This window comes from Manduca sexta, chromosome 10 (genome assembly GCF_014839805.1).
Source record: "Manduca sexta isolate Smith_Timp_Sample1 chromosome 10, JHU_Msex_v1.0, whole genome shotgun sequence".
Lineage (NCBI taxonomy): Eukaryota > Metazoa > Arthropoda > Insecta > Lepidoptera > Sphingidae > Manduca > Manduca sexta.
In genome coordinates, this window is record NC_051124.1 from 2,788,817 (window position 1) to 2,816,655 (window position 27,839).

General features: G+C 34.3%; 2 protein-coding genes across 6 annotated transcripts; both read right to left on the minus strand.

The window, feature by feature from the left end:
* Window positions 1-94: 94 nt before the first annotated feature.
* LOC115443844 (glyoxylate reductase/hydroxypyruvate reductase) lies at window positions 95-27,216 on the minus strand. Of its 4 annotated transcripts, none has more exons than XM_037437249.1 (8): window positions 6,317-6,335; window positions 5,714-5,800; window positions 5,281-5,417; window positions 4,915-5,104; window positions 4,203-4,366; window positions 1,817-1,981; window positions 1,132-1,257; window positions 97-264 (listed from the first exon to the last, which is right to left on the minus strand). In XM_037437249.1, the coding sequence occupies exons 2-8, from the start codon at window positions 5,779-5,781 to the stop codon at window positions 146-148; spliced, it is 969 nt and encodes a 322-aa protein (XP_037293146.1). In that variant the 5' UTR covers window positions 5,782-5,800; window positions 6,317-6,335; the 3' UTR covers window positions 97-145. The 4 variants fall into 4 exon arrangements, with proteins under 4 accessions (XP_037293147.1, XP_037293146.1, XP_037293145.1 ...); XM_037437248.1 differs by lacking the exon at window positions 6,317-6,335 and adding an exon at window positions 5,891-6,049; XM_037437250.1 differs by lacking the exons at window positions 1,132-1,257; window positions 1,817-1,981; window positions 4,203-4,366; ... (2 more) ...; window positions 5,714-5,800; window positions 6,317-6,335 and adding exons at window positions 24,384-24,509; window positions 24,832-24,996; window positions 25,728-25,891; ... (1 more) ...; window positions 26,707-26,843; window positions 27,055-27,212 and having other exon boundaries at window positions 95-264.
* Window positions 15,824-22,154, minus strand: LOC115443843 (glyoxylate reductase/hydroxypyruvate reductase). 2 transcript variants are annotated; one of them, XM_030169425.2, is made up of 7 exons: window positions 21,971-22,154; window positions 19,565-19,719; window positions 18,906-19,095; window positions 18,529-18,692; window positions 17,728-17,892; window positions 17,274-17,399; window positions 15,824-16,091 (listed from the first exon to the last, which is right to left on the minus strand). In XM_030169425.2, exons 1-7 carry the CDS (start codon window positions 22,036-22,038, stop codon window positions 15,973-15,975), a joined length of 987 nt encoding a protein of 328 aa, XP_030025285.2. In that variant the 5' UTR covers window positions 22,039-22,154; the 3' UTR covers window positions 15,824-15,972. The 2 variants fall into 2 exon arrangements, with proteins under 2 accessions (XP_030025285.2, XP_030025286.2); XM_030169426.2 differs by having other exon boundaries at window positions 19,583-19,719; window positions 21,971-22,153.
* Window positions 27,217-27,839: the final 623 nt, after the last annotated feature.

Genomic DNA, 27,839 nt, shown 5'->3' on the forward strand with positions numbered 1-27,839 from the left:
TTTATTTTGTCTTCACTATATTTTTGTAAAAAGTACCTATTTTACATTTTTAAATATGTGTAGATTTAACGAGAGGGTAACAAATAAAAATGCATATTTTCAAAGTTATAAATAGGTATTCGTTGTGATTGAATTGGAATTTTATTTATATAACAGGGAATAGAAGAGGTTTTCCCTCTAAACCGAGAAGTACATTTTTGGCGGCAATGGTGGCCATTTTGTTTCGAGTGTTAATGGTAGCACTTCCCAAATGCGGAACTATATCTGTAACAAGGAATATTATTATAATTAATAAACAGAATATTTTTTCTAAAAAGAAACGAATTATTGTTTGTATTGCACGGTTATTGTTAATTTAATTCGTAACATTCATCCGTCACAATAATTTTCAATAATTATAAACTATTATTTAGTTTTGGAAATGTTCGAAGATGGCACGTCAATAATTCTATTAAGACCATTTTTAATCTTGGAAGAATAGAAGATCATGGAAAAGCCAAGGCCAAACAGTTCTCCGGTTTTAATAGTTTCGTCAGGAAAATAGTAAAAAAAGATCAATGCATTGGGCTAGGCCCCTAGTAGGGGATAAAATAATAAAGAAGAAATCATTTGTACTTTATTTTGACACCATGTACTTTTTTTTCTACATTCAAATTACCGATGTACTTTATTTGCTCAAAAAAAAGGTGGCAACCCTAGCCCCTACCGGTTGCCAAGTGGTCGTCAAGACCGCTTTTGTGCATCCGAATGTGTAGTTCACATTTAGTAACTGTATTAACATATTAATGTAACTCTACCATATTTATGTTAATCTGTTGCTATGTAAAATATACTAAATACACTCGTTACACATCAAATACATGAAAATAATACGAGTGTAATAAATCCCAGGTCTGCTTAAGGCCTGTTTCCATTGACGTATATTCTACGGAGTACATATTTATAGACACAATGTGTAAGTACTTAAATGTTATCAACGCATGAGTCAGTTTGATGAATGCACTCTTTTGTTTATCGTTTATTTAAAAGATTGACTTGTATCCATTTATATTATATTCGACGATTAGCGTTTACGAAGACATGGTAAAAGTGGCCTTTGAAATGTATTTTACTAATTAAGAAAGGACTTACAGCAGTTGGGCAGCGTGAGTAGCTTGTGGTCCCTCAGTATCGGCTCCGGCGTGACCACGTCCAAGCCGGCCGCGAATATTCTGTTCTCCTTCAGCGCCTCGTACAGCGCGTCTTGGTCTACCACGCCTGTATTCAAAGAAAAAGAATGAGCATTATATTTTTGAAATCGTAAAATAATTTTACGTGTACAGCTAAGTGACCCCGCTGCATCTGATGGTAAGTGGAGTGGGGTCCACTTGAATGTCGACTGGCGAGGGATTATGACGATGAACCCTGGGCAATCGACATTATTATGCCGGCTGGTTTGGAAAGTACTTAAAACGAGCATGTTTTATTGTAACAGACAATATTAAGCATTCTAACAGATAATCATGCAGGTATTTAATAAATTTTATAAATGGATGTGAAATATCGAACTTCATAATCATAATAAATATGAAGGTAATATTTTATCAAGGAATCTGACATATCGGACTTAACTTTAGGAATACTTGATTACGTTTTTTGCGTGGTAGAGTCACGGATACAGTTATAAGTCGATAACCAAAATATTATGATCTCGCTATTTCCTAAAAACTGAAGTAAATATCACCGAAAATTTCAATATTATACGGCTCTAATTGCTCTTCGTTACTAGAACCCGTATTAAGTTAAATTTTCCGGGACACTATAAATAAAACTTTACCTCCTCTTGCAATATTAACTAAGACCGCGGTTTTCTTCATCATATTCAGCGTGTTTGCGTTTATAAGGTGCTTCGTCTCATCTGTTAAAGGGCATGCTAGGATGACGTAGTCACTTTCTGCTAACAACTCCTCGAGGGACACTCGTTGGACTCCTAAAGTGCTGGCTGTAAATAGTTAAATCAATTGTACACAAAATTATCAAAACACTTCATGCTTTTATCCCCGAAGGCGTAGATATAGATGTAATCAACCACTTTTCGCCATGTTTCTTCAGTGATGAGATAGAAGGCGAATGTATCCCCATTTGAAGTTATAATGATGAATTTAAAGCACAAAAGTTAAAAGATAAAAGCTAGTAATTTTAGTGCCAAAAAGGCTTTTCAGGCGAAATTGCGGACATCTAATTACATATAAATTATATTAATTTATAAGAAGATTCTGTGATTGTTATTAAATTTCTGTCATAAATTATTGAATTGTGCAATATTTCTAAAACATATATTTGATAGCAAATATAGCGTTGTTATCTTTATTATATGTAGAAGAGTAGATAAGGTAGACAAGCATACAATCGTTCCTTAATACTCGATAGATAGCCGGTTGAGTTGTGATGTTAGCCTTTGATCTCACAGCGTCGCGGAAGAATAATAGTAAAAACAGCACGTTAAAGAAATATTATTTACGTGCATATACTTACCAATAAATTAACTTTACTAATGAAGATCTTATCCTTTTGGAAGCAGAGGGGGCTGTGCTCAACAGTAAGCAGTATATAATTTAGGGCTGTGCATTATTATTATTTATAAATTTATTAAGAAGGGTAATTATATTTATTTGTTTTTATATTATAATGTACGAAGTTAGTTACTCGGTGCTAAGACATGAACTGATTATGAACAGTAAACACCCAAAAACTTTTTAATTAAAATTAAATTTGAATAATTTCTTTTCTTTTTTTAATTGCTGCTCAGTATAAGTCCAGAGCATTTACTAATGCCTGATGTGGCGATGGGTTCGCCCCTACCACATTATGGGCGGAACACATTTGAAAAATTGTTGTTCTGGTTGCACCTCTGCCCAATACTTCGGGGAAAAAGACATGAAGTGTCGAAGGGTGATATTATCTAAAAGGGATTTCCACACAACATATCGGCATTAATAAATGCGGTCTACAGATCGTTGTAATAATTAGATTTTACATAAATTACGAAAGGGAAGCCAACAGGATTCGGGTTAAATGTAAACTTCGATACTGGAACATGATATGATTTTTTTTATTACACATATCACTTTGGGTTCTCTACAATACTGTCAGTTGTACTAGTACATCATTTTATCGGCAGTTAAACGTAACAACAAATTAGTGATTCTGGCCACAGCTGACGTCTGTTAATTAACAGATCCGTTCTATTTAAATTATACAATTGGACAAATGTAATTAAAGTCCAGCGTATGCGCTATGGTAACTCCTTGTGATAGAAAAAATATAGGAGAAAATATATTATATTTCTACACTTACTACACTAATTCTACACAGATTATAAACAAAAGACAAAACATGATCGTATGTTGCTCGTCCGATGTCATTCAAATATCACGTCATTAATCAGTTAGAAACTCTTGCAATGTTCGAAGCTAACACCGGCCGTACGTAAAATATCGATTGTTAAGCCATTATGTTTCTGAGAAGCAAGGTTTACAAGAACTCTAAATTAAACAGTAAACAAGGCAGGTTGCCCAGAAATCGTTAAGTTATGAACATTTCTCTTCTTCTAATTCCAGCCTGCAAGACTCTTGGGATCTCACGTACATAGTGGAAGCTTTCAGATAGTTGCTTGCCATGAATTTTATAGCAGAAGTGAATAGCTACCAATCATTAATTTCATAGCAGAATAATATGCATTAAGTATATTACGAGGAGTGGCGTCACTGCATAGTGACTGAACCGGTATTCTGAACATTAAGATCCTGTGGAATTGTAGATGCATTTTCGATGTTTAAGGAGAAGGAATTCAAGAAGTTGGGATATGATTATGAACCTTTTTACACTTATCTACAGCTGGTCTCCATATCGTGCTGACAGATTACAAATAGCTGAAATGCTTACTTTTGGTGGTTATCTGTGTTTCTATAAACTAAGATAGATAAGAATACCTTATCCGTGAAGTTTAGCTATCTATCGGAGTATCGAGAATGATAACTGTCATTGGTGCGTTTCGTTTTTGCCAAAAATTTACAGAGAGCTAAGTCGAATGTAATATTGAAAATAATTATGGTTGTAAACATAAAAGTACCTACACTTTTTTTTTATACATAATATTACTAGTACTCAGTGCAAATATTAACATTTAATAAGTTATTGGTTAGTTAATGGATCAAACATACCCTCAGGCTTGTCACTGCGTCCACAGTAGAGGAACTTGGCGACGTCAAAACCTTTCAGCCTCCTCACGATTCCCTGGCCGACGCCGCCCAGGCCCACTATACCCACAGTGCTGCCAGCTATGTCCTGACCCAGCATCCATTGCACTCCGTACTTCCATTCGCCACTAAATAAAAGGATACAAATTAAGCAATGGATACATTTTTTTGGTACATTGTCATAATGTGTAATAGTATACGGCCCACTAATAGTCCTTATTTTCTCTTTAATGGGTTCGTTTTATAGAAATAGTCCAACAAATAGTCGAAATTGATGTAGGTATTTTCTAATCATCGACAAGTATTCTTACGTAACAACTGCTAACCACTTGATAGCGTAACTCATTTTTTTTGTTACGTTAAGAATAAATATATTGTGAATTTTTAATATTACCGTTTGGACGGCAACCGGAATTACTTGTGCCCAAAACAGTACCCTTTTTAACATTCTTAGCACAAGGCTTACGAATATAGTGGTATAGGTGGCACAAGTCCTGAGCCCAATTGTGATTGGTCGATTTGATGTCTAACGCGCCGACGCTTGCGCGGTTGGTTCCTAAGTCAAACAATCTATTGGATTATATGTGTCATGAGGCTAGTGTACACTTTCGTCCAATTTGCGCATACACAAGCTCGCCCAAACCACTGTTTATTTGACTTGTGCCGGTTACTATACCTTTCTAGTTCTTTGACGCCTTCTTTAAACCTCCTGGCGGCTGCTATCATGACCCCCACAGCTATGTCGGCCACGGCGTCGTCGAGCACTTGAGGCGCGTTACCCAGCAAGATACCTCGTTTCTTCACCTCCTCGAGGTCGATGTGATCGGTTGCAGATGACATTGTTGATATCACTTTTAGTCGAGGTCCTAACATTATTTGAGTTAAAGGAATTAAAAAAATAATTATTCACGTTTTTTTAATGGCAATTTCTTGTTTAAGTAATAAAATATTCATTAAACATTTAAAATCTAATTATATATACTTACTAAATATAAAGAAAAAAAAATATTGGCAGAAATTTATCATTATAATAATTTCTCACCAGCTAAATCTAATATTTCTCCTGTGAGACGATGTTTCGTGTTCCATATTAATGCGTCATATCCTTTGATACCGTTTTTAATTTCTTTTAGACTGCTTTCTTCATGATCCAAATAAGGAATCACAGTTGCTTGAACTCTAAAATTAAAATGTTTTGTTCAGATAGTTTTATAGGTCTCGCAAGGATCCTTAGATTCTGCCTATAAATTTTATATTTAGGTATACATATTTATTTTGCAAGCAACTAAACAATTTCATAGAAATTGTCATAAATGCAGCGTGCATCAAGTATGCGTTGTTTATTTTTCGCGCGAAACATTTTGAAAACAATATCTGAGACTATTTACCTAAAGTAAACATTTTAGACGATATACTTAAGTAATTAAAAAATACTAGATTATCTTGCGTTTTATTTAGCTTGCTTATGTACTTACGTTTTTTTTAATAGTGCCAAACCAGCAGCTGGGTAACTTTTATTGACAATAAAAACTTTTAATGACATCTTGTGATGAAATTGAGAACTAAAACAATAAAAAAATTGCCGCCGCAATTTAACCTTATTACATTATTTTGCTATTATATTTATATAGTGAACGCAAACAATACTTTACAATTATCGCAATTATTTAAAGTGTTGCTTTAATAACAATATTCGTTTCAATAAGGTTTTACTATAAAATTATCACAATGGTTTAAAAATCGATAACACTCCAATAAAAACTACACGTGATAAGAAGTAGTCAATGTAAACAGGTTTGCGTTATGCAATGGAAATTGGAATTAAGTAGTGTTGCCAATGTATAACCTTTACCGCCTTACTAAAAATGTGGCGAAACAATAAAATATAGCTCCTGTTCTTTTTAATAAAAATATTATAATCATTCACAACTTGGTCGAAAAATAATAAGAATATCTAAAGTCTAAATTGTATACGTGTCTAAGAGTTTGTAGAAGATACTTACTTGGTTTTAAGGTAGTTAAATGGAAAAACTGGTGACGAGTTTAAATATTTGTTTGAGGTTAAAGCAGTTACTTACTTATATTTGGTTACAACGAGGCACACGGGTAGAATAGCATTATTCCCCTGAAATAGGCGATGTAACTTTTATTCAATGGAAACACTCATTAAGGGAGCCTTGAATTGTTTGAAGATTCAGTTGCAATATTAGCTCAAAATAAAGTAATTGACTGAAAAATTATTATTAGCGACATCTATAAGTCTGCTTTGTAAAAATTTACTTACAAGAAGTTTAATGCCATCTGTTTCTTCCTTTTTTAAGACGCCGCGATTACCCGCGGCATTCATAGATGGCATTAGTTATGTAACTGCGTTTTGTATTTATTTTCTTTTGGAATACTGCTATCTCAATAAACTTTTGTGCACAATATTCAGAGATGAGACATTTTGAAAATAACAGTATTTGAAATGCAAAATACAAAATACAAAATACCTATTTCCATTTTGTATTTCAAATACTTTTTTAGAAAACCATTTTTTATTTTATTTGAAATACTTTTAGGACATATTTTATATTTGCAAAATATAAAATACTTTTTAATCAACTTGCAAATAAGCAGTTCAGTAACTAATTAGATAAAACGCAAACATACGCAATAAGTCAGCGACGATATACTTTTAGTTTCGTTATTATTTTATCACACATAAATATTTGACTTAGGTACTGGTTAAAGCGGAAAAACCACAGGGTACAGCCCAATGATAAAAGAAGTATAGAGGATGGGTAATATGGTCACGTGACATGCGGCACATTTCATGAACAAAATGGTGCCGACTCCGCCCCTTACAATAGTGATATGCTAGTACCGAAAATTTTGTATCGACATCGAAGAATTAAGAGAGACAAACAAGCCCCAAAAAGATCAAATACGAAAGGGGTTAGGAACTACCATAATATAAATATAACAAATCATAATGTAAACAAACAAACTGAAACTGATTTATAAGTAACAATTGTTAAACAAAGCAGTACCTGTTGTGACAAATATCCAGTTGTGTTTGATCTATATTTGTATGTTGCACTATTCCTTGCTAAAAATTTAAGTTACAGATTAAGATATTTATTTAATACATGATAAATGGAATAAGATAGCGTAGCCAGCAATTATTTGGTTGGTTTTATTTTATTTTATTATTATGCTCTTTGATCGAGAAACATAACTATGGTTCAGCAAACTAAAATCAATGACCGTAAAATGGTGGTTAAGATAATCAATTATAATAATTATTTGCAATAACAACAATATGATTATGTATCTATTTCCGTGCATGCAAAGGTTGCTCGAAACATAAGACCGCCAATTGTAAAAATATATCTTACATTTCATCTTTATGTTGTTTCTTTTATGTTTATCTATTCTTTTATGTAAGAATTCTAATTTTATTCATAGCAATATATTAAAGTAATATTACTACTTATTAGGTGAAGTATAATAATCATTACTATTTTACTTATCGCGAATATTGTTGGAAAACAGTTATCTTTACTCGCGTTAATTAAACGTGTGGTTTATGCATATCTTCTCAAAATGTAAAGAAATATGTATTTGGTGTAGGATTCCAATCACGTCGCTCAATATTCTCAATTCATTTTGCCTTGGTTTTTAAATTTTTGGTTATCTTAAAAAATATTCTAATTTCACTTAGTTTGTCCTTCTGAATAATACAATATTGATGTGTGCTCTAACATTCTTTCAAAGACAAAACCGTAACTGATAAACGGGCGTCTGTTAAAATATCGATATCAATAATTTCTAAACAAATCCACCCACCCATCCCTAAGCTCGTGTGTAAACAAACATAATGATTTTAATGTGTATAAATCACGCCTAAAAGGGTCCAAAGCTTAACAAACCAGATCCACATATCATTTTAATTGATAAAAACACATCCAAAAGTAATTATACAAAGATATTTGCTAATTTTCGGTAAAAACAGTTACTAACCTATGAAAATATATTTCGGGGTCTTTCTTGCGTGAATTCGATTTGCATCCTTTCACACAACACTGAGTCATTTTCGAAACTTAACAAATACACTAATAAACACACTGAACAATTGAGAATATGATTATATTACTTTAAATTCAATATTTATGAAGATTTGTTTACATCGTCTGACACTACATGTACTTGCCGACTGGCCAGCATAAAATGGCGTTTCTGCCGCAAGGCGGTCCCAGTGTGTTGAAGTAAACGAAATAGTGCCATATGCGAAGAAAGCAATTATTTTTGTCTTTTTGTTGCGTTCCAAATAAGCTTTGAGTAAAAGAGATAGACATATATATTGACAATTCTGCGTCGATTTCCCTAACATAAATATAACTTATTCATATAGCTAACTTTTGAGGCCTGTCCTCTTTATATTTAGTCATTGGTACAGCCACACCATAACTCCTTGTCACAAATGTCACGCTTTTCATGTAGGTAAGTCAAATTTATTGATTTTTAGTGAAAAACAATAAACAAAACAGTTCAGTTCTCTGTTGCTATAATGAGAAAAAAAAATATGGCGTAAGTGCCATATTTTTTTTCTTTGATATTGTTGACAAGACATTAATGAAAATAAAAAAATCTTGCACTCATTAGAAATGGACAATCCTGTAGACTGTGGAGTACTGATACAGATAATTAAAAAAAGCTTAGATAAGAGGTTTGAAAAATTTAAGTAATGATTTGAAGGACTCTAAAGCTAAAGAAGCAAATTTGGCATCAGTGTCATATCATTTTTTTAAATTAAAATGGGTGCCGCAGGGAAGTAGAGAACACATAAAGGAATTATTCCTTACAGAAGTGAAAAAAATTAAAAATGATCATAAAGATGCAAATACTAACTTTCAATCACACAAGAAAGAAAAAAATGAATCCTGTTATATGTTCCATGATGATTCAGATTCCTCAGCAGCTAGTGATAGTGTAAATGCAAACACCACCATTGACGTGGAATCACTGCAATATTTGAAGTATGATGATGTCTGCCTATTATCATTAAATAAATACCCTACAGTAAAGATTGTCTTTTTGAAATATACTTAATACCTGCCTGCCCAGCTCTGCGCCAGTAGAAAGGCTTTTTTCTTATGGTAGCATGATTATGAGGCCACACAGAAGAAAGATGAAATATTTGAACAAATAATTTTGTTAAAATCTGTTAAATAAATTTACTTTGATCACTTGTTTAAATAAAAAAAAAAAACAAAAACAGAAATACAATCTATACTATTATATAAAGCTGAAGAGTTTGTTTGTTTGTTTGTTTGTTTGAACGCGCTAATCTCAGGAACTACCGATCCAAACCGAAAAATTCTTTTTGCGTTGGATAGCCCTTTGTTCGTGGAGTGCTATAGGCTATATATCATCACGCTATACCCAATAGGAGCGGAGCAGTAATGGCTAATCTCAGGAACTACCGGTCCAAACTGAAAAATTCTTTTTGCGTTGGATAGCCCTTTGTTCGTAGAGTGCTATAGGCTATATATCATCACGCTATATTCAATAGGAGCGAAGCAGTAATGGCTAATCTCAGGAACTACCGATTCGAACTGAAAAATTCTTTTTGGGTTGAATAGTCCTTTGTTTGTGGAGTGTTCAAAGTCATATATCATCACGCTATGACCAATAAGAGTGGAGCAGTAATGGCTAATCTCAGGAACTACCGGTTTGAACTGAAAAAATCTTTTTGTGTTGGATAGCCCTTTGTTCCTGGAGTGCTATAGGCTATATATCATAACGCTATGACCAATAGGAGCGGAGCAGTAATGAAACATGTTGCAAAAACGGGGAAAATTATAAGTTTTGAGAGCTTCCGTTGCCTGCGCTGCGTAAACGGTTAAAGTTATGCAACAATGATGTATGACGGGATTGTTCCACTTTAAAAGTTCTAAAAAATATATTATAAAACAAAGTCCCCCGCTGCATCTGTCTGTCTGAACGTGTTAAACTCAAAAACTACTGTTACGCGCCGCTATCCTAGCCGATGACATCGGGCGTTTCCGGAAGTATTCGGCTGCGCGGGCAGGCTGGCAGAAGAGAAGATATGTCACGCGGCGACTATTCTATTATTATTCTCTCTGGTTGGACGTTGTCAAAAAATGTCTAAAATTGTATTCTGTAATTATTTTGCTAATATAATGTTTACTGTAAAAAGAGCGTTTAACATTCAGAAGTGGGATTATACAAATGATAATTTGAAGTTACATTGAATTCGAATGTGAAGAGAACTATCGGAATAAATCTGTGATGAATCATTGAATGCCAAAATTAAAATTACCAGATTCTCAGATTTTTAGTTACCATGGCAACGTCTACGTCTGTTGAAGTAAATATGTTGGGAATGCATATGGAATTGATGTCTGCACATTAGTACGATTAACGACATTCATAACAAAAACTTCGTTATGCCTGCTGCTTGGCTCACTGGAGAGGGTGTTTTCTTAGACTAAATCATTGGAGACAGGAATGACTGGAGTCATGTGAAGTCAAATTAGTGGCGCAACACTTCAGGCTGACAATGCGAACGTGCGTAACTGTTTATTTTATTTAATCTGATCTGTCTGTGGCCGTGAGCCTTTTGATAATATTCTATCTGCAGCCGTGACCATTTTGATCATATTCTGTCTGTAGCAATGACCATTCTGGTCATATTCTGTCTGTAACCATGAGCATTCTGATCATATTCTGTCTGTAGTCATGAGCATTCTGATCATATTCTGTCTGTGGCCATGAGCCTTCTGATCATATTCTGTCCGTAGCCATGAGCATTCTGATTAGTGTTACTAGGTCCTATTTGTTTGAAATCGGGCAACAGGTATAACAAATCGGGATCCAGGTTGAAGGTCGAAACACAAAAAAAAAAAATACTGCAAGTCATGCTAATGTTGGTTTTCATTGCAATTTCTGTTTGAACATCAATCATAGATCACGGCACAGTCGCGTCTCTAAACAACAGAACAAAATAAAACTATACCTACAGGGCTAGTGATGTGATGTGTTGTTTATTTTTTTGATAATAATGTCTTTTGATAAATTTATTGATTTTCGGGACATTTAATGTCCCAATCAGTCGCAAATCGGGACGCGTCTCCAGAACTCTGATAACCGGGATATTCCGCGCACATCGAGACACCTGGTAACACTACGTCAGAACATACTCTGTCTGATTTGACTGCTTTATTTTACTGATCTGCTTCATTAATTCTGTTTTACTTAATTTCTTTTCTGTTTTTCTAGTTCTGTTTCTGGTTTAGTGTTTATATTTAATTATAAACTATATATAATATCTGTGAATTCATTAATCTTACATGGAAAGCTTACAGTCTGACATAAAGAGATTAAGCTACAATATACGGCAGGAGTACAATATTATGTGATTTGTGGTATACGAGGTTCCAAAATCCAGTCAACTGTGTTGATGTATAAATGCAATTTAGGAAAACAGAGTAAAGAAAATAAGACAGAGCAAACGTTGTTGTTTAGAAATGTAATATAATAATATAATATAACATACATATCTTCTGTTCCAGATACCCTCACTGATCTGGTTTGGAGCATGATAAAAAAAAACTATTCTGTCTGTACTTGGACTCTGGATAAATTGAAAAGCACTGGCTTATTAATTGAAATGTTTGGTATTCTTACATAGCACTTAGGCAATGGCTCTGAACAATTGATGCTCTCTAAGTATACTAATAAGGTACAATATGTGAGCAATATTTCTGCGAATGAATAAGGGTACAATATGGTGACTCTGAAATGGTATACTGGATTGTGTTGCCGTACTAGCTGTAACACTAAGCTTGGTTGGTTAACCTTCGCTCAATTTTTTTGATAAACAGTGGGAATGGTAATCTGAGATATGCAAAAACATTTGTATTTATCTTTGAGTATTCTTGCAATTTTGAAGTGTACCATGGTGGTGGTGGTGGTTTATTGTTGGTAATAACATTATGAACAAAAAAAAAGTAAAATATCAGATAAAACCTTACGACTGACATATATTATACTGCTTATGATAAGTTATTTTCTGTTAACCTGTTGAGTTGTAGAAATATTTTAACCGTGGTTTTATCGAGCAGACATGCACAAGGAATTCATGTCATGATGATACTTCAGAGATGGATGTCTTCTGATTTTAGTGGGTCATTAGAAGCTGATGTTTTAATCAAATAGTTAAAAAAAGTATGTTTAGAGTTCAGTTATTGTCATTTTGTATATATGTAATTATATGGCGAAAAATTACAGGTAGTGTTATAATAATAAAAAAAAAAGTTGAAACATATTCGGTAGAAGTAGCGACGCGACGGATGTGTGCTTCAGTATCGATACTATTTACGGAGCCCAATTTACGGAATGTAAAATTGACATTACCGAAAATTATGTACAAATCCTGGTTCCGATGAGTTGCCAACATTGTGTAATGCATATGAAAATTGCTGTAGTTGTTTTTATTCCATGTTGGCCATGTTCTCTCTGTGCTGGTTGTTTATATAAGCGGAACATACACGTGTAGCTAACGCTGTACTTGAGTAGTGTAATTGTAAATCACATGTCTCCACATCGGCTTCGATCGCCAGTGACAGTTTTTTTATAAACACTGGGGTAACGGTTAAGTCTGCTGGTTCTCTTAGTTGAATCTGGTCCAGTGTCTTGGTTATGCCTGCGATATAGAACCACTTTAGCGAGGACTTTATAGATATTTGACATCAAGTTGTAGACCTATAGTTATTTATTCAAACTGTTAAGATTTATAGTCTTCTTAGTGTTTCTTATATTTTTAAATAATATCCCATTTAGGAAGTGTCTTGACACGCGTGGCTTAACTGACTATTCGACTCATAGTTACGGGGTAGACTGCGCTTTCAATTGGTTTTCTGTTATAACAAACGAAAGTTTTGAAGATCCCGAGATCTCTGTCGTATTTTTAGTTGTTTCGTCCGATTTGATCTTGAATGTTGCTATGCTCTCTGGAGTCCGTCATTCATCGAACATATTCAGAGATTGGTATGAGAGCCCAGAAGCAGTTTCTGTATCATTTTTCACACGTGAATAACCACTGCCACAGTTTACAAAGCTACGAATCTAGACTTGCTCAATTTAAAATCAGTTTTCTTGAATAAAGACGCGAGATGGCAGATATCATTTTTTTTTATTTTACAAAAATGGGTTAACGTTGACATTGATAACTCTGTTTTGTTAATGAAACTTAATTTTGATGATTCTCGTTCTGGCAACTGTCTCCATAACAGAGTGACTTTCAACTTGCCAACACGGCGAATCAATTATAGTCATCACTTGCCTTTGTGGCGAATGTATCAGTCCACAATAATATGCTTCAAGAAATTTGTATTTTAGCGGTAAAGTACCTCAGATTAAGAAACTTGGAATAATAAATTCTGTCCCTAATTTGTGACTTCAACTAATTCGTTATTACTAATTCAAACACAATGTAACTTGTTTCCTAATTTACTTTTATTGCATGTAGAGTTCACTTCTCGAAAGTCGTGCACCCAGTTCTGTTGCTAATGTATCCGTTCTTAATTTGGAGTCTGTACATCTTATGTTATCGATTAGGTTAGAAGAGCTAGTAATAAAAAAAAATGTTCTTTTCAATCTTCTTGTGTAGTCGTATAATAGTAATTGTTGTCCACTGACTTGAAATTAATTTATTCTTAAGACCTCAGTCAATAACTATGTGAGTGTAGGTGTTAATAATGTCCCTGTTCTCGATGAGAAGTTCATTGCTGATGTTCTCTGCACCTGGAGTTTTATTTGACTACTTTTATGTTTCAGAGATTGTCTCCGGTACCGGTTCTTTAATGGTCGGATCTGTTGTTTCTGTAGTATTTCTGCATGTGTATAATTCTTGGATGCATTAAGTGGCTTTGATAGAGACTCTCGTATTGTGGTTTCTATTATGCCGTTTTTATCCTTTATGCTGGGGATCTAATCTCTTTTCGCTGTCTGTATTTTCCCGTCTTTTTTCTTAATGCCTCTGGTCGTTTGAATGCATTTTTTCTGTGTTTATAATCTGGAAGCATGGCAATCTTCCGCATGTTAGTTTTAAATATTTTATTAATTTCAGTTATGACTTTTCTAACGCTTCTTGCCTTTATGCTGTGTTACTCGTAAACCATTTGATTAATTGATTTGATTGAGTTGGTATATGTTGCGTATGCTTATTTATATGTATGAATCGTGTGCTGATAAGTCCTTATTGTGTGTTTTATTATCTTATGTGTTAACTTCCTTTGCGACTTCTATGGAGTTCTTTAGTTGTGCTTCTCATTCCTTTTCATTTGCTGCTGTCTTACTAATTGGAGGTTTTGCTTTGAAAGGTTTAATTGTTCTGGGTGTTATTTTAAACTTAAGTTTGGTTCTCAGGATTCTATGATTGCTACTAGTATTCAGCATTAACTGTATGTAAACTTGGATAAATAGAATGAAGGTCTTTGGTTACTGGGAATGAAGTAAGGAAACGGGGTTTAGGTACTAACGAAAAATAAATTATATACACATATAGCGTGAAAGTTAATTGCAAAATGGATAAGTTGTTGGATATTGTGGATACGCAAGACTTGATTGGTTTATTAATCGATCATAAATAGTTAGTGATTTACTGGTAAAAATGTTTAAAATATAAGTATCCGATTCAGTTCTGCTTTCTCAAATTTATTTTTGTGAATACCTTTGGTATTCACTTTGCAGGATGGCCGATGTTACGCGCCGCTATCCTAGCCGATGACATCGGGCGTTTCCGGAAGTATTCGGCTGCGCGGGCAGGCTGGCAGAAGAGAAGATATGTCACGCGGCGACTATTCTATTATTATTCTCTCTGGTTGGACGTTGTCAAAAAAATGTCTAAAATTGTATTCTGTAATTATTTTGCTAATATAATGTTTACTGTAAAAAGAGCGTTTAACACTACCCAACGTATTAAGATGAAATTTGGTATGGAGACAGTTTGAGACCATGGGAAGAACATAAGCTCCCGGGAAACTACTACTTTTATAACGGAAAACTTTAGCCTGAAAAACTTTATAACGCGGGCGGAGCCGCGGGCAAAAGCTAGTAAAGTATAAAACTAAAGGTATTTTATTTTAATAAAGTATTTCGGAAATATGTATTTTGTATTTAGTATTTTAAATACAAAATGAAAAACTATTTTGTATTTTGTATTTAAAATATAAAAAACGAAAAGTATTTACATTTTGTATTTAAATACATTTTATAATATATTTTGCACATCTCTGACAATATTTAAGATCGTTACTAACCAAAGATGTAGCTAAGTTACTTTAGTACAACTGAGATATTTTTTTATACTTATGTGCAAACTGCAAAAACTATGTGTAACTGCTGTGGGATTTTATTGAATAACGACTGAATTATCATTATTTACATTATGTTTTGTTTGTATTTTATGCGATGAGCTGAACGAGCGATAAATTTTTCAGTTCATATTGTTTAGACTTTAGGGCATTCGCCTTGTGCCTCAAATGCAGGTTTGGCAAAAAGAAAATTGCCTTTAATTATGGTTATAACGAAATTTATTTATTCACATAAAATTGGATGCAGACAACATGGAATGTTAAGGAGTGAAACGTTAGTAACTATTAAAAGGTAAATAGTTAATAAATTAAAAACCATATTTGTCTTAAATAGGGTAAATGATTAATCTTTATATGACAGGGTATAGAAGCGGTTTTCCCTCTAAACCAAGAAGTATGTTCTTGGCGGCAATGATAGCTTTGGTGTTTAGGTTGCTCATGGTAGCGCCTCCCATATGCGGTGTTACAACTGGAAGTAATAATAAATAACATGAAGATTTATATAATATACACGGATTATATTATCATAGTAATATCATCCCTGCATTATATACTGTCCCATAGCTGGACACGAGCCTCTAATAATAAAAAGCTTATGTAACTACTATGGTGGCTTATTGTTGGTTGGAAGATTTTATAAGAAATTCTTACTGAGAACTAGGCTTCCCCGTGTGAAAATACTTTCCCGCTACAAACCACTGAAATATTATAGTAATACATAGCACCACCTGAACGTTGCCAGCGCCATCTATTAAAAAAGTTAAACAATTTCATCATTTCTATGGTAGCAAATCAGGATAAAAAGTATGTGTCGTTAAACATGGTGTACCCGTGTGTCAAATTTTATTTATATCCATTGAGCTGTTTCTGCATTTACTTCTAACGATTATCCAAATATTTCTACAAACCTTTGCATTTCTAATATCATTTAGAAGAAAATACAATAGGGTACCGGACTCATTTTTGTTCTTTACTTTTATCAAATATTTACATAATATAAATTATAACAGAGAAGGAATTTTTAAAATCCGGTAAAAAATCAACAAGTTATAAGTCTTTGAATTTCGGTGGAAGGGGTAATTAACAAGAAACAGAAAAGAGACGAAATATCCACATGCGACGTCATCGGGAATTACGACGCGTGCGAAAGAAAAAGATGTAGCGATATCCCCACATCGCGCCCACTTCTGCACATTGAAATATTTTAAATATGAATTACTCGCTCATTTTTTAACCAATTTTTATGCAGTTTTCGCAGGAGTACTTCTTTTTCATATTATTAACCATTATATATAGAATAATGGACAAAATCAAGCATAGGCCGGTCCCCTATTAACAGCAATGGAAAACAAAAAAAAAAAAAATATTCGCAAGGATATGTAATTTCGATACATTTTTTTGTTTTCTATTACCTTGAGCGATTGTAAAATCTACGATCCCAAGTATATGTCAGGTATCTTGGTTGTTTGCCGGTCAATTTGAAAAATAATTACCAAGATAATTTTGCAATTTATAACCACTAAGCGATAGACATCTCAATCATCTTATAACTATGTTCCGCGAAGTATGGGTGATCTAGTTTCTCCTCTGCTATCTTCTGCCGAGGCCACAAGTGTTACATTACGTTGGTTTAATGTGAAGACGTACGTACAGCAGTTGGGCAACGAGAGTATCTTGTGGTCTTTGGGTATCGGCTCCGGCGTGACCACGTCCAAGCCGGCCGCGAATATTCTGTTCTCCTTCAGCGCCTCGTACAGCGCGTCTTGTTCTACCAACCCTGTATTCAAAGGAACAACCTATATTAGTTATTTTTGAAGTGTCCAGTTCTGCCTCACCTGCTTTAACGTAAATAAGGTCTGTTTAATTAAACTTCTTCATAAATAATTTCTGACTTAAAAACAGATAAATTAGAGAAGTCGTCAACACTAGAAAATTCTTTATAACTTTTCTAATCGCCTTACCATGCTTAACAAAATCATGGTCGCGTTTAGTGAAGTTTGAGTTTCGAATACTGAATTCCGTAATGTATGAGACGATGTTCTAGATACATTCATAAAATGCTCTTCAAGTACAATATAACTTTAGTTTACTCTTTCAGTTCATACCTCCTCTCGCAATATTAACTAAGACGGCGGTTTTCTTCATCATTTTCAGCGTGTTTGCGTTTATGAGCTCCTTCGTCTCATCAGTTAAAGGGCAAGCTAGGATGACGTAGTCACTTTCTGCTAACAACTGCTCGAGGGACACTCGTTGGACTCCTAAAGTTTTAGCTGGAAACAAAATCATTGATGCATGTGAGAGAAACTAAAGATATTATAAATTATACTGTTGTACTTCATTGTAGCATCAGGGTCCCGCGTAGTGATGACAGTTTTCCTGATTTAGATAATGCATGTCTCTTTTATCAGAGCAAAAATATATATATTTAAAATGTTATGTTTTTATCATGTTATCAGGTAACTCTCATATCTAGGTATCATATTATAAAAACACAAAATTAGATAAAAACTAAGTTTTCCAAATTTCTTATTTGTCATGACTGCGTTCATTTTAATGATCTGTTTGAAAATAAGTTATATTTTATTTTGATCTATAAATTTATATACACACTCACACACTACATCACGCATTTATCCCCGAAGGGGTATGCATTGGCGCAACTAGGGCACCCACGTTTCGCCAAACTCCGTGCTCATACTGAGCAGAAAACCCCAAATATCATCGGGCAAAAGCCCGACCCGGGACTCGAACCAAGGACCTCAGAGCGCTACCGTGTCGCGCAGTACAACTACGCCACCGAGGCAGTGTATATGTTATGTGTTTATAATTTTAAGTAAGATGGTTTTGTTATTATGTGTCTGTAGAAATGTTACTCAGGCACTCATGTAATGAGAAGCGAATCCAACCTTCAGGCTTTTCCCGGCGCCCACAATAGAGGAACTTGGCAACGTCAAATCCCTTCAGCCTCCTCACAACAGCTTGGCCGATGGAACCCAGCCCAACGATACCCACAGTGCTGCCAGTTATATCCTGGCCAAGCCTCCATTGCGCTCCGAGCTCCCAATTACCACTGCAACAATAAGGCTTCATACAGAGTCAAGGCGCGTTGACTAGTGCGGCTCCGGGCGCAGTAGAGGGAGGTACTGTTTTAGCGACTTGATGTTTTTATAGAAGTTATTGTCAGACCTGTCAATGCAGTCGCAAAAAATGTACAGAATCGTTTGAAAACGACTACGTCATACCTCGTGCCTGCTACAGTCAATGTACTACAAAATAACTATACCTTTCCGTATTTATTACGCCTTCTTTAAACCTTCGGGCAGCTGCTATCATGAGTCCCACGGCCACGTCAGCCACAGAATTGTTTAGCACGAGTCGCGCATAGCCCAATGGAATGCCACGTTTTTTCACCTCTCCAAGGTCGATGTGGTCGAACCCAGTGGACGTTGATGATATCACTTTTAGTTGGGGACCTGGCAAGATTTGTAGTGATAGCATTTTTATGATTTTTTCGCTAATCAATTGTTTAGAAAATATTGCTAGTGTTTTAATAATAAGAAATACTGCATAATTGTAACTGTATTGCTGTCATTAGTTGTGTTATAAGTGTGAGACGTCAGTGTATCACACACCAGGTGTGTTATACGCTAAACTCGAGAAGCTTACGGGAGCATGATTAATGTGTAATAAAGAGGTCTATAGCAGCAAGGCCGAATACACACTGTGTGTTTTGTTGTATGCGTGGCCGACACGCACAGACTTAGCACTAATATTCACACGCTATGTGTGTTTGGGTTAGTTAGGTATTTGACACACTTGACTTGACTTGACTTATGACTATATGTGTTGTGTCGCATATATGATAAATCAATATAATGGCGCTGCTCCCAAGGAACGGAAAAATAACAATATGAAAGAATAGTACTTATGTTATTTTCTTACATAAAAGCAATATTTTACCAGCTAAATCTAATATTTCTGCTGTAAGTGGATGATGCGTGTTCCAAATTAATCCGTCGCATCCTTTGATATTATTTTTTATTTCTTTTAGACTGTCTTCTCCGTATTCCAAATAAGTTAAAAAAGTTGTTTGAGTTCTACAAGTAAAAGAAAAACATTTTTTAGAACTTAGATTTATGTTGTTTAATAAATCCTTGCCACTAACAAACTTATAGGTTTTAGGAAAGTTATTATTCTGGGAAATAAACTCCACTCTTAAATAAAGAACGACTCAATGACGTAGTTGTATTGTGTGTTGTACGACATTGTTTTGAAGTGCTAGGTTCGTATCTCCGTTCGGGCTAAGTGATATTGAGTATTTCTGCTTAGTATCAGCCCGGAGCCTGGAATGTATGCTGGACATGGCGATGGGCTAGTACAAAAATATATGAATTATTGTTTTTAATTTTTTACATAATATGTCAGTATTATTCATGATTTCAATTAATGTGATAACATTTGTGTTACTTCGTATAATACATTAATTAAAAAAGTAGGTAGATTTTACAAGGCGCGTTGGGGTAAGATCGTAGGAGGTGTAACATCGTATAAATCAAATAACTCGCAATTGTGTTATAATTTTTGTTTTTGGACAACATTACCTGCGACCCCATTTTCTTCCTTACCTTGCACTAGTTCACATGAATGATTCCGTCAAGTAAATAATGTCAAGTAAATAATTTTTACCACCTGTCAAGTGCCATATACCTCTGCAAGAACCGGGTGTATACAAGATAGACTGCAACTGTGGCCTCTCTTATATAGGACAAACAAAAAGAAATATAGGGACCCGCGTAAAAGAACATATAGCTGACGTGAAACACCGACGCTCTACGAAGTCTGCAGTCGCTGAACATTCTGAAGGAGGCTCCAATCATTATTTGCGATTAGACAAGCCACAAATCCTTGCCAAAGAACACCGATTCCTGCCTAGGATGATTCGCGAGGCTATTGAAATTAAAAAACACCCAAATTTCAATAGGGAAGATGGTTGGAAGCTTGCACAAGCCTGGGATCCTGTTCTACATTTAATTAAATCGGATCCCAAAAGACCGGCTGCCAGACCTCAAGACACTGTGAGCTCATTCTGCGTAGATCGGACCGTCAACAGATAAAATTTTAAAAAGTTGTATATTTGAAAAATGTAGGTAGATATTGTAACTTTGACTTTACGGATGAACAACACCTCAGTCCCCCCCGTGACCATGAAGGCTGCAAAGTCTTCGAAACGTCGGGAGAAAATAATAATATAAAAAAACCGCGATAAAATCCGTTTAAATAGTTTTTAGTTTTTATTTCAAAGTAAATAATGTTTACGGTGCTAACAAACAAAATATCGGTATTTCGTTGTTCCCTTGCAGATCCGGATTAACCCCATGCAAGAATATGGCTAATTTTAGTTTAGTATTTACTGTTTTCAATTAATTTTGTAGTCATATAGTATCATAAAGGAAATAAATCTTATGACTTATTTATTCAAATTTGTCGAAACACCTATATTCCCTGAAATCCGATCTTTACGCATACAATTATTTGTCGTTAAAGAACGGAAAAAAATCGTTCGATCTAGCACTTGTAAAATATTGCAAGTTTGTGTCAAAAATTACACACGAAAACGTCTGAACTCAGTAATTATGTCATTATTTTTAGCTCAGATGAATGATTAATTTTGTTTATTTGTTATTTATTTACACGTGTATGTACTATTTCATCGAATATTTTAAAAAATATCTACAGTGTCAATCATGAGGGGTAAGATCGTAAGCCTAGAACTATTAAAAAAACAAATTTCGCTTCTAAAAATATCTCACGATATTTTTAAAGATTTTTGAATGTTTATAAATGATTATCTAGATCAGAATATGTTATTTTTATGGATTTTAGAATCCCTGTATCATAGACGATTTTAGATAGTAGTCCGAACTACACCTGTGAAGGTCCTATGTTTCTCACACATTTCTAAAAGTATGGTACTTTTTTAAAGCCTTATAAAACATCAACTGTTATTTTTAAGCAATTGAAAAAATATATACCATTTAGAACATTTAATAACATGTAGCTAAGTTAATGATTCATTATGATAACTTCTATAGAATTCTTGTAAAAAAATAATTCCAAAAGATTGTTTAACATGTCGAAAAAGCGTCCGATTTAACCCCAACGCACCTCATTTAATTACTTCGCTTTAAATAGTATAATTAAGGGATTTAGCGCAAAATCTTTGTACAATTTCTATACAGTATAAATTATAATCCAATGTATGTTTATCTTTCGATTCAGATAGACTAACAACAAAATTAAAAACAAATTTCGGATCGTAAAATTAAGTTATATATTTCGACTACTTACGTTTTTCTCAATAAGTCCAAACCAACAGCTGGGTACCGTTTATCAGCAATATAAACCTGAAACGACATCTTCTGGGAAAATTGCGAACTAAATATTTTTTTGTTTTAAGAAAAAAACTGCCACTATTTAATTTTATTTGTACTAAATAAATGTTTATTCTCAATTTGCGAACAATACTTATAAGTACCTAATTTATCAGTATTGGTTTATATATTGTATTCGTAGCTATTAGGTTTTAGTACAAAATTATCAGTTTCTAAAATGTATAAAAATCTCATTATACTACTTATGATAAGAATTAGTAATGTTACAATGTGTCGCGGTTATTAAAAGATTATGAGACAAATAGTAATATTGTGCATAAAATGTCTTTCTCAATAGTTGCATGAAATTAAGATGGCGCCGCGCTGTTCGAACTAAATACATTCTGTTTTACATGACTGGTTGTTCACAAAAAAATATAAATGCTTTTATGTGGGAATCAATAATCATGGGTGAAAATGTGATGTAATGCATGGGCGTTAGCAATAATATATGAAATTATTCAACGGAACAGAAGGACGACAAAAACGTAGATTTTTATAAAAATGTCAATAACAGGATTTATTGAATTTTAAATTTTTATTTAAAATATTAGATCTGTTCTGCACGGACGGTAAAAAGTTGTACAAGTTGATAAAGTTCATTAATTAGTTGTGTAACTTCAATTGTACTTATGTAGTACTTAGTATTATATGTAATATCTCTATTTAAGTACATCAGGGCGACATGATTGCATATCTTTTCAAAATAATCGTATATGCGACAAAGCTCTTTAAAATCAGAATAAAAAAAAAAGAAAAACCTTCACAACTTATTAATTTTTACAAATGAGATTATGAGACATTTGCAAATGCTTTTGAAACTCTTACTTATGTATATATTAACATAAAGTTATTAATTTTGTCGCTTTACACATAACCACGGAATGTAAGTAGCTACTATTTTTGAGAAGATGATAGAATTTACACCATTTGATTGGTTTATTTATCTCAACTCTGTTTAGCAGTTTGCATCCACCCGTCTTAATAATTCCGGACTCTCCTCAGTTTATACAGGCACCCTTATTCAAAATCAATAAAAAAATACTAAAAGTAATGCCTACCACCCAATGAAGATTTCTAGACTAATCCAGAACCTACACAGTGACTGGCTGATGGAGCATTCGAAACAGCTAAATACTTAGAGCAGAGATTCCCAAATTTTTTTTGATGAAGCATTCGAAACATCACAACGCCTAGAGCTGAGATTCCCAAGCTTTTATTTCTCACAGACCACTTTCAATATTTTGCTGGTTCCGGTGGACCGTTTTTCTTTTTTGAAGTTCATTACCACTAACGTCCAGCCATCGCGGAGGGTATCTGGACAGTTAGGTCGAGGTTACCGTGCCTTACGACCCCTATAAATATTATCTGCCTACATTGATCAGTCAAATCAAGCCGACATTTTAGTTCTTAACTATGAAACCGAATACTTTTTTGGAGACCCCCGCTTACAAATTGTAAACTCTCAATTTTTGGTCACGCCAACGTAGATCCCTGCCAAGTCTCCCGTCGCGTAGGGGTCAGAAGAAGGGGTCCACCTGGACCAATTTAGGAATCAATGGCCTAGAGTAAGTTTCATAAAATAGTTCCTATATTATAATGTTGGCTACCCTGTCTGTCAAAATAATTGACGTATGAAGACTACCCTGTAAATTTTTATTTATGAAATCTCAGACATTAAATAAAGGTTAATGAACGGTGGCTAATGTTAGTTGTATTTATTAATATAATCCATAAATTCATAACTGTAGGTAATAATTGTTTAGTAGATGTTTTCAGCTGCCAAGTATCTATTCACTTATCTGGGACGTGATTTACATCTGTGTAAGCTGCGGTTTAATACTATGTTATTTTGTGGGGTGTATATTATGGTTCAAAACCAAAAGTTTTAGAAAGGAAAAAGGAATTTATGAGCATATAATTAGTTGATTATTGGTTATAAAGGCATAAATAATCTCAAAAAGTAATTATTTGAAAAGTGGGTTCATAATTTTTAGGTGTTATGCAAGTCTTACTTGCATTTCATATTGAAAACCAAAAACATTTTTCAAATTTCCTTGATTTTAAGGAAGCACAGCACAAAGTAATAAATAAAAATGCAATTTCAACAATGTCTGGTTTAATTAAATTGATGTTTAGATAACAGGGCCTAAAAGCGGTTTTCCCTCCAAACCGAGAAGTATATTTTTGACAGCAATCATGTACTTTTTTGTTCGATTCTTCATAGTAGCCCCCGCGATGTGTGGTGTTATAACTGTAACAATAAATAGCAGAGATAAAGTGTTTAAATCTTTATAAGTACAAAAATATCGAATTCAGAAAGGACTTACAGCAGTTGGGCAGCGTGAGTAGCTTGTGGTCGCTCGGTATCGGCTCCGGCGTGACCACGTCCAAGCCGGCCGCGAATATTCTGTTCTCCTTCAGCGCCTCGTACAGCGCGTCTTGGTCTACCACGCCTGTATTCAAAGAAATAATGGTGATCATTTCGGGGTGGTCAAGTTTGGTCTAAAGATCGTCAAGAATTGACGGTGGGTTCTTTTTGGGTCTCAGCAAGAAATCGGGTTGGATTTTAACCATACAATGTACATAGTGTGATACGTTGTATGGTTTATGTATCAGGCCCAGTCGAGCGGAAGATAATCTACTCATCGCTTGGTTCTACCATACAGATATCAAGATTATTTTTTTATTTTATGCTTGATTAGGCTCTCTACACCTATTGCCAGAGCCTCGCCCCAAATCAATACTTTCATAGTAAATTCTTAAATTAAAACTTACCTCCTCTCGATATATTAACCAGAACAGCAGTTGGCTTCATGAAACTAAGAGTATGAGAGTTTATTAGGTGTTTTGTTTCCTCTATAAAAGCACATGCTAGGATGACGTAGTCACTTTCTGTTAAAAGTTGCTCGAGGGATACTCGCTGGACTCCCAAAACATTTGCTGAAACATATTAAACCACAAAATATTATATGCAGCTACGCTTGCTTGAGAGACCTTTTCTGCTACAAAATTCCTAAGTCACTAGCTATCCATAGCATCATCTGTATCACGCCAGCGCTATCTATTTAAAGTCTGATTAAAACCTTTAATTTCTTATGGGGAAAATTACCGAGATAAAAATAGCCTACCTATGTGCCAAATTTCATCAAAATCCGTTCAGCTGTTTTTGTGTTTACTTCGGACAAACATTCGAACATTTTCACCTATTCTCGCATTTATATTAGAAGTAAGATTAGATTTTTCCATACAAATGCAACAAAATTAGTCTACCCCAGTCTCAAAGGTCATAAACCTTTTCAAAAGAAATGTGAAGTGCTGTAAATTTGTAAACGGCGCGGCGTGTCTTTGGTGTTCAATTCCAAAATATATAGATGCTATACGATATAGCAGTTCATAAACGGGTAAAGAAATAAACTAACCTAAGTTCTTAAGCTGCTTAGATTAAGAACCTACCTATCATTTAATTATTTATTTGTAGTAGTGTTTTTTTATTTTTTGGTCACAATACTTAATTACTCTCTAAATAATATTTTTATGTCGATCTATAACTTTATGTAAGCTGTAGATATCTTCAAAAGGCAATCATACACTCTTATACTGAATATCTTTGTATTAAAAAAATGACTGTATGTATTATCTAATGGTATCTCTAATAAATAATAAAATAAAACCTTCAGGTTTGTCTCTGGGTCCACAATAAAGGAACTTAGCCACGTTAAATCCTTTTAGTCTCCTCACGATCTCTTGGCCGATGCCCCCCAGCCCAACTATACCCACTACGCTGCCGGCTATCTCCTGACACGGTGTGAATTGTTTGCCAAACTTCCATTCACCACTGACAAAGTATAAATATATATAAAAATATTATTGCACTTTCGTATGACATTAATACAGGGCACGACTTATGCAAGTTGCTTGTGAAATATTGAGTATTTTTTTGTTTATATTTAGGCATATTCTAAAAAAGCGGCGATTTGGTTGTGGAACGGACTGCCGAGATGAATGTCCGCAGGTTCAAATCCCAAGGGCACACACCTCTGATTTTTCTAAAAAATTATGTGTGTATTCTTTGTGAATTATCGCTTGCTTTAACGGTGAAGGAAAACATCGTGAGGAAACCTGCATACCTGAGAAGTTCTCTATAGGAATTTCGAGGGTCTGTGAAGTCTACCAATCCGCACTAGACCAGCGTGATGGACTAAGGCCTAATCCCTCTCAGTAGTAGAGGAGGCCCGTGCTCAGCAGTGGGCAAGTATATAATACAGGGCTGATATTATTAGTATATTCTAAAAAAAGATATCTATTTGTGTACATTTTTGCTTCATGGGTAGGAAACGTTCAGCATACATTACCTCTCTAACTGCTTGATGCTTTGTTTAAATCTCCGGCCGGCCGCTATCATGAGCCCGACTGCTAAATCGGGTACAGCGTCATCTAGCGTATACCGCGCGTGGCTCAATAAAATACCACGTTTCTTCACCGCGTCCACGTCTACGTTCCCGATTAGGGTGCCAGGCTTTGATATCACTTTTAGTTGGGGACCTGGTATGAATATGTGCACAGAAATATTTTTAAGAAAGTAATTATTCTCATTTAATATTAAATTCTTTGCAATATTCAATTGAATAATTTTAAAATAATTTTATATACCAGCTAAATCTAATATTTCTCCTGTAAGTCGATGTTCCGTGTTCCATATTAACGCGTCGCATTCTCTGATGTTGTTTTTGATTTCATTTAAAATGCCTTCTTCGTGATCCAGAAAAGGTACAACAGTGACATGAGCTCTGGAAGTAAAATATTTTTTAGGAATTATGAATGCATTTCTATGCGTATTGTGCATTATGTGCATATATAGATATGATTTTGTTATACAAAAAAAATCGAAGCTGTAACGTGAGATACTAAACGACTGAGATAAAGCAAAAAATAAATATTTTACATAGTTATTTTGAAAATAATTAATTCTGATGTAATTTTTTGGGTTTGGGTACTTACTTCCTTCTCAGTAAGTTCAACGCAATCTCTGGGAAATTTTTATTCGCAACCAAAATATGTGGTGACATCTTGTGTTGAAATTCCAAAATAAATAAATTATTTTTGACGGACACAATTTTCTATGCAAGTAATACTTTTTACCACTGTAATTAATTTTCATCGTGGCTTTATATTATTTTTTACAAAACGTTACTAAAAATTATCACTATATTTTAGAAATTATAAAAGAATGGGGAAGAAGGGCTAAAGCGACTAAGCAAACATTGAAGGCACAAAATTTAAATTTTTACTTAACCTTATAATATACCGCGACTCCGCCCGCGTAAAAAAGATTTACTGGAATAAAAATTTTCCAGTTCTAACTGTTTATGCAACTCACGCAACGGAAACTCTCGAAATGACAAATTTTTTTACGTTGATACAAAAAAAAATTGATGCTCCGCTCCTATTGGTCATAGCGTTGTTATATCATTTATAATAGCCTTCCTCAATAAATGACCGATACAACATTAAAATATTATTTTAATACGAACCTCCTGAGATTAGCGCGTTCAAACAAACTCTTCAGCTTTTATTATAATAGTATAGATTATCCGGGTAGCGTTAAAGCCATATCAAACTTACCTATCTATCACTGTGTATATTTAAAAAAATCTGATTAAAACTCGTGAAAGTTTGGGTATTCCCGGAATATGTTCACATTGACTTGATTTCATTCGGCAGAATATGAGCACTTACCCGCTTAGATAGGGTATCCGTTTTAGGCCACTATCCCCTATTAGAAA

Bases quoted from the DNA above. Each gene is read 5' to 3' on its own strand.
- LOC115443844 (XM_037437250.1), bottom strand. From the start codon at position 27,122: ATGTCACCACATATTTTGGTTGCGAATAAAAATTTCCCAGAGATTGCG. The intron at 25,892-26,408 runs GTAATGTATGCT...ATACTTTGTCAG, and splicing joins AGCATCAAGCAGTTAGAGAG to TGGTGAATGGAAGTTTGGCA. The intron at 265-24,383 runs GTAAGTCCTTTC...TCCTTGTTACAG, and splicing joins ACTCACGCTGCCCAACTGCT to ATATAGTTCCGCATTTGGGA.
- LOC115443843 (XM_030169425.2), bottom strand. From the start codon at position 22,038: ATGTCGTTTCAGGTTTATATTGCTGATAAACGGTACCCAGCTGTTGGT. The intron at 17,893-18,528 runs GTTGGATTCGCT...TTTTGTTTCCAG, and splicing joins GCGCCGGGAAAAGCCTGAAG to CTAAAACTTTAGGAGTCCAA. The intron at 16,092-17,273 runs GTACGTACGTCT...TATTACTTCCAG, and splicing joins ACTCTCGTTGCCCAACTGCT to TTGTAACACCGCATATGGGA.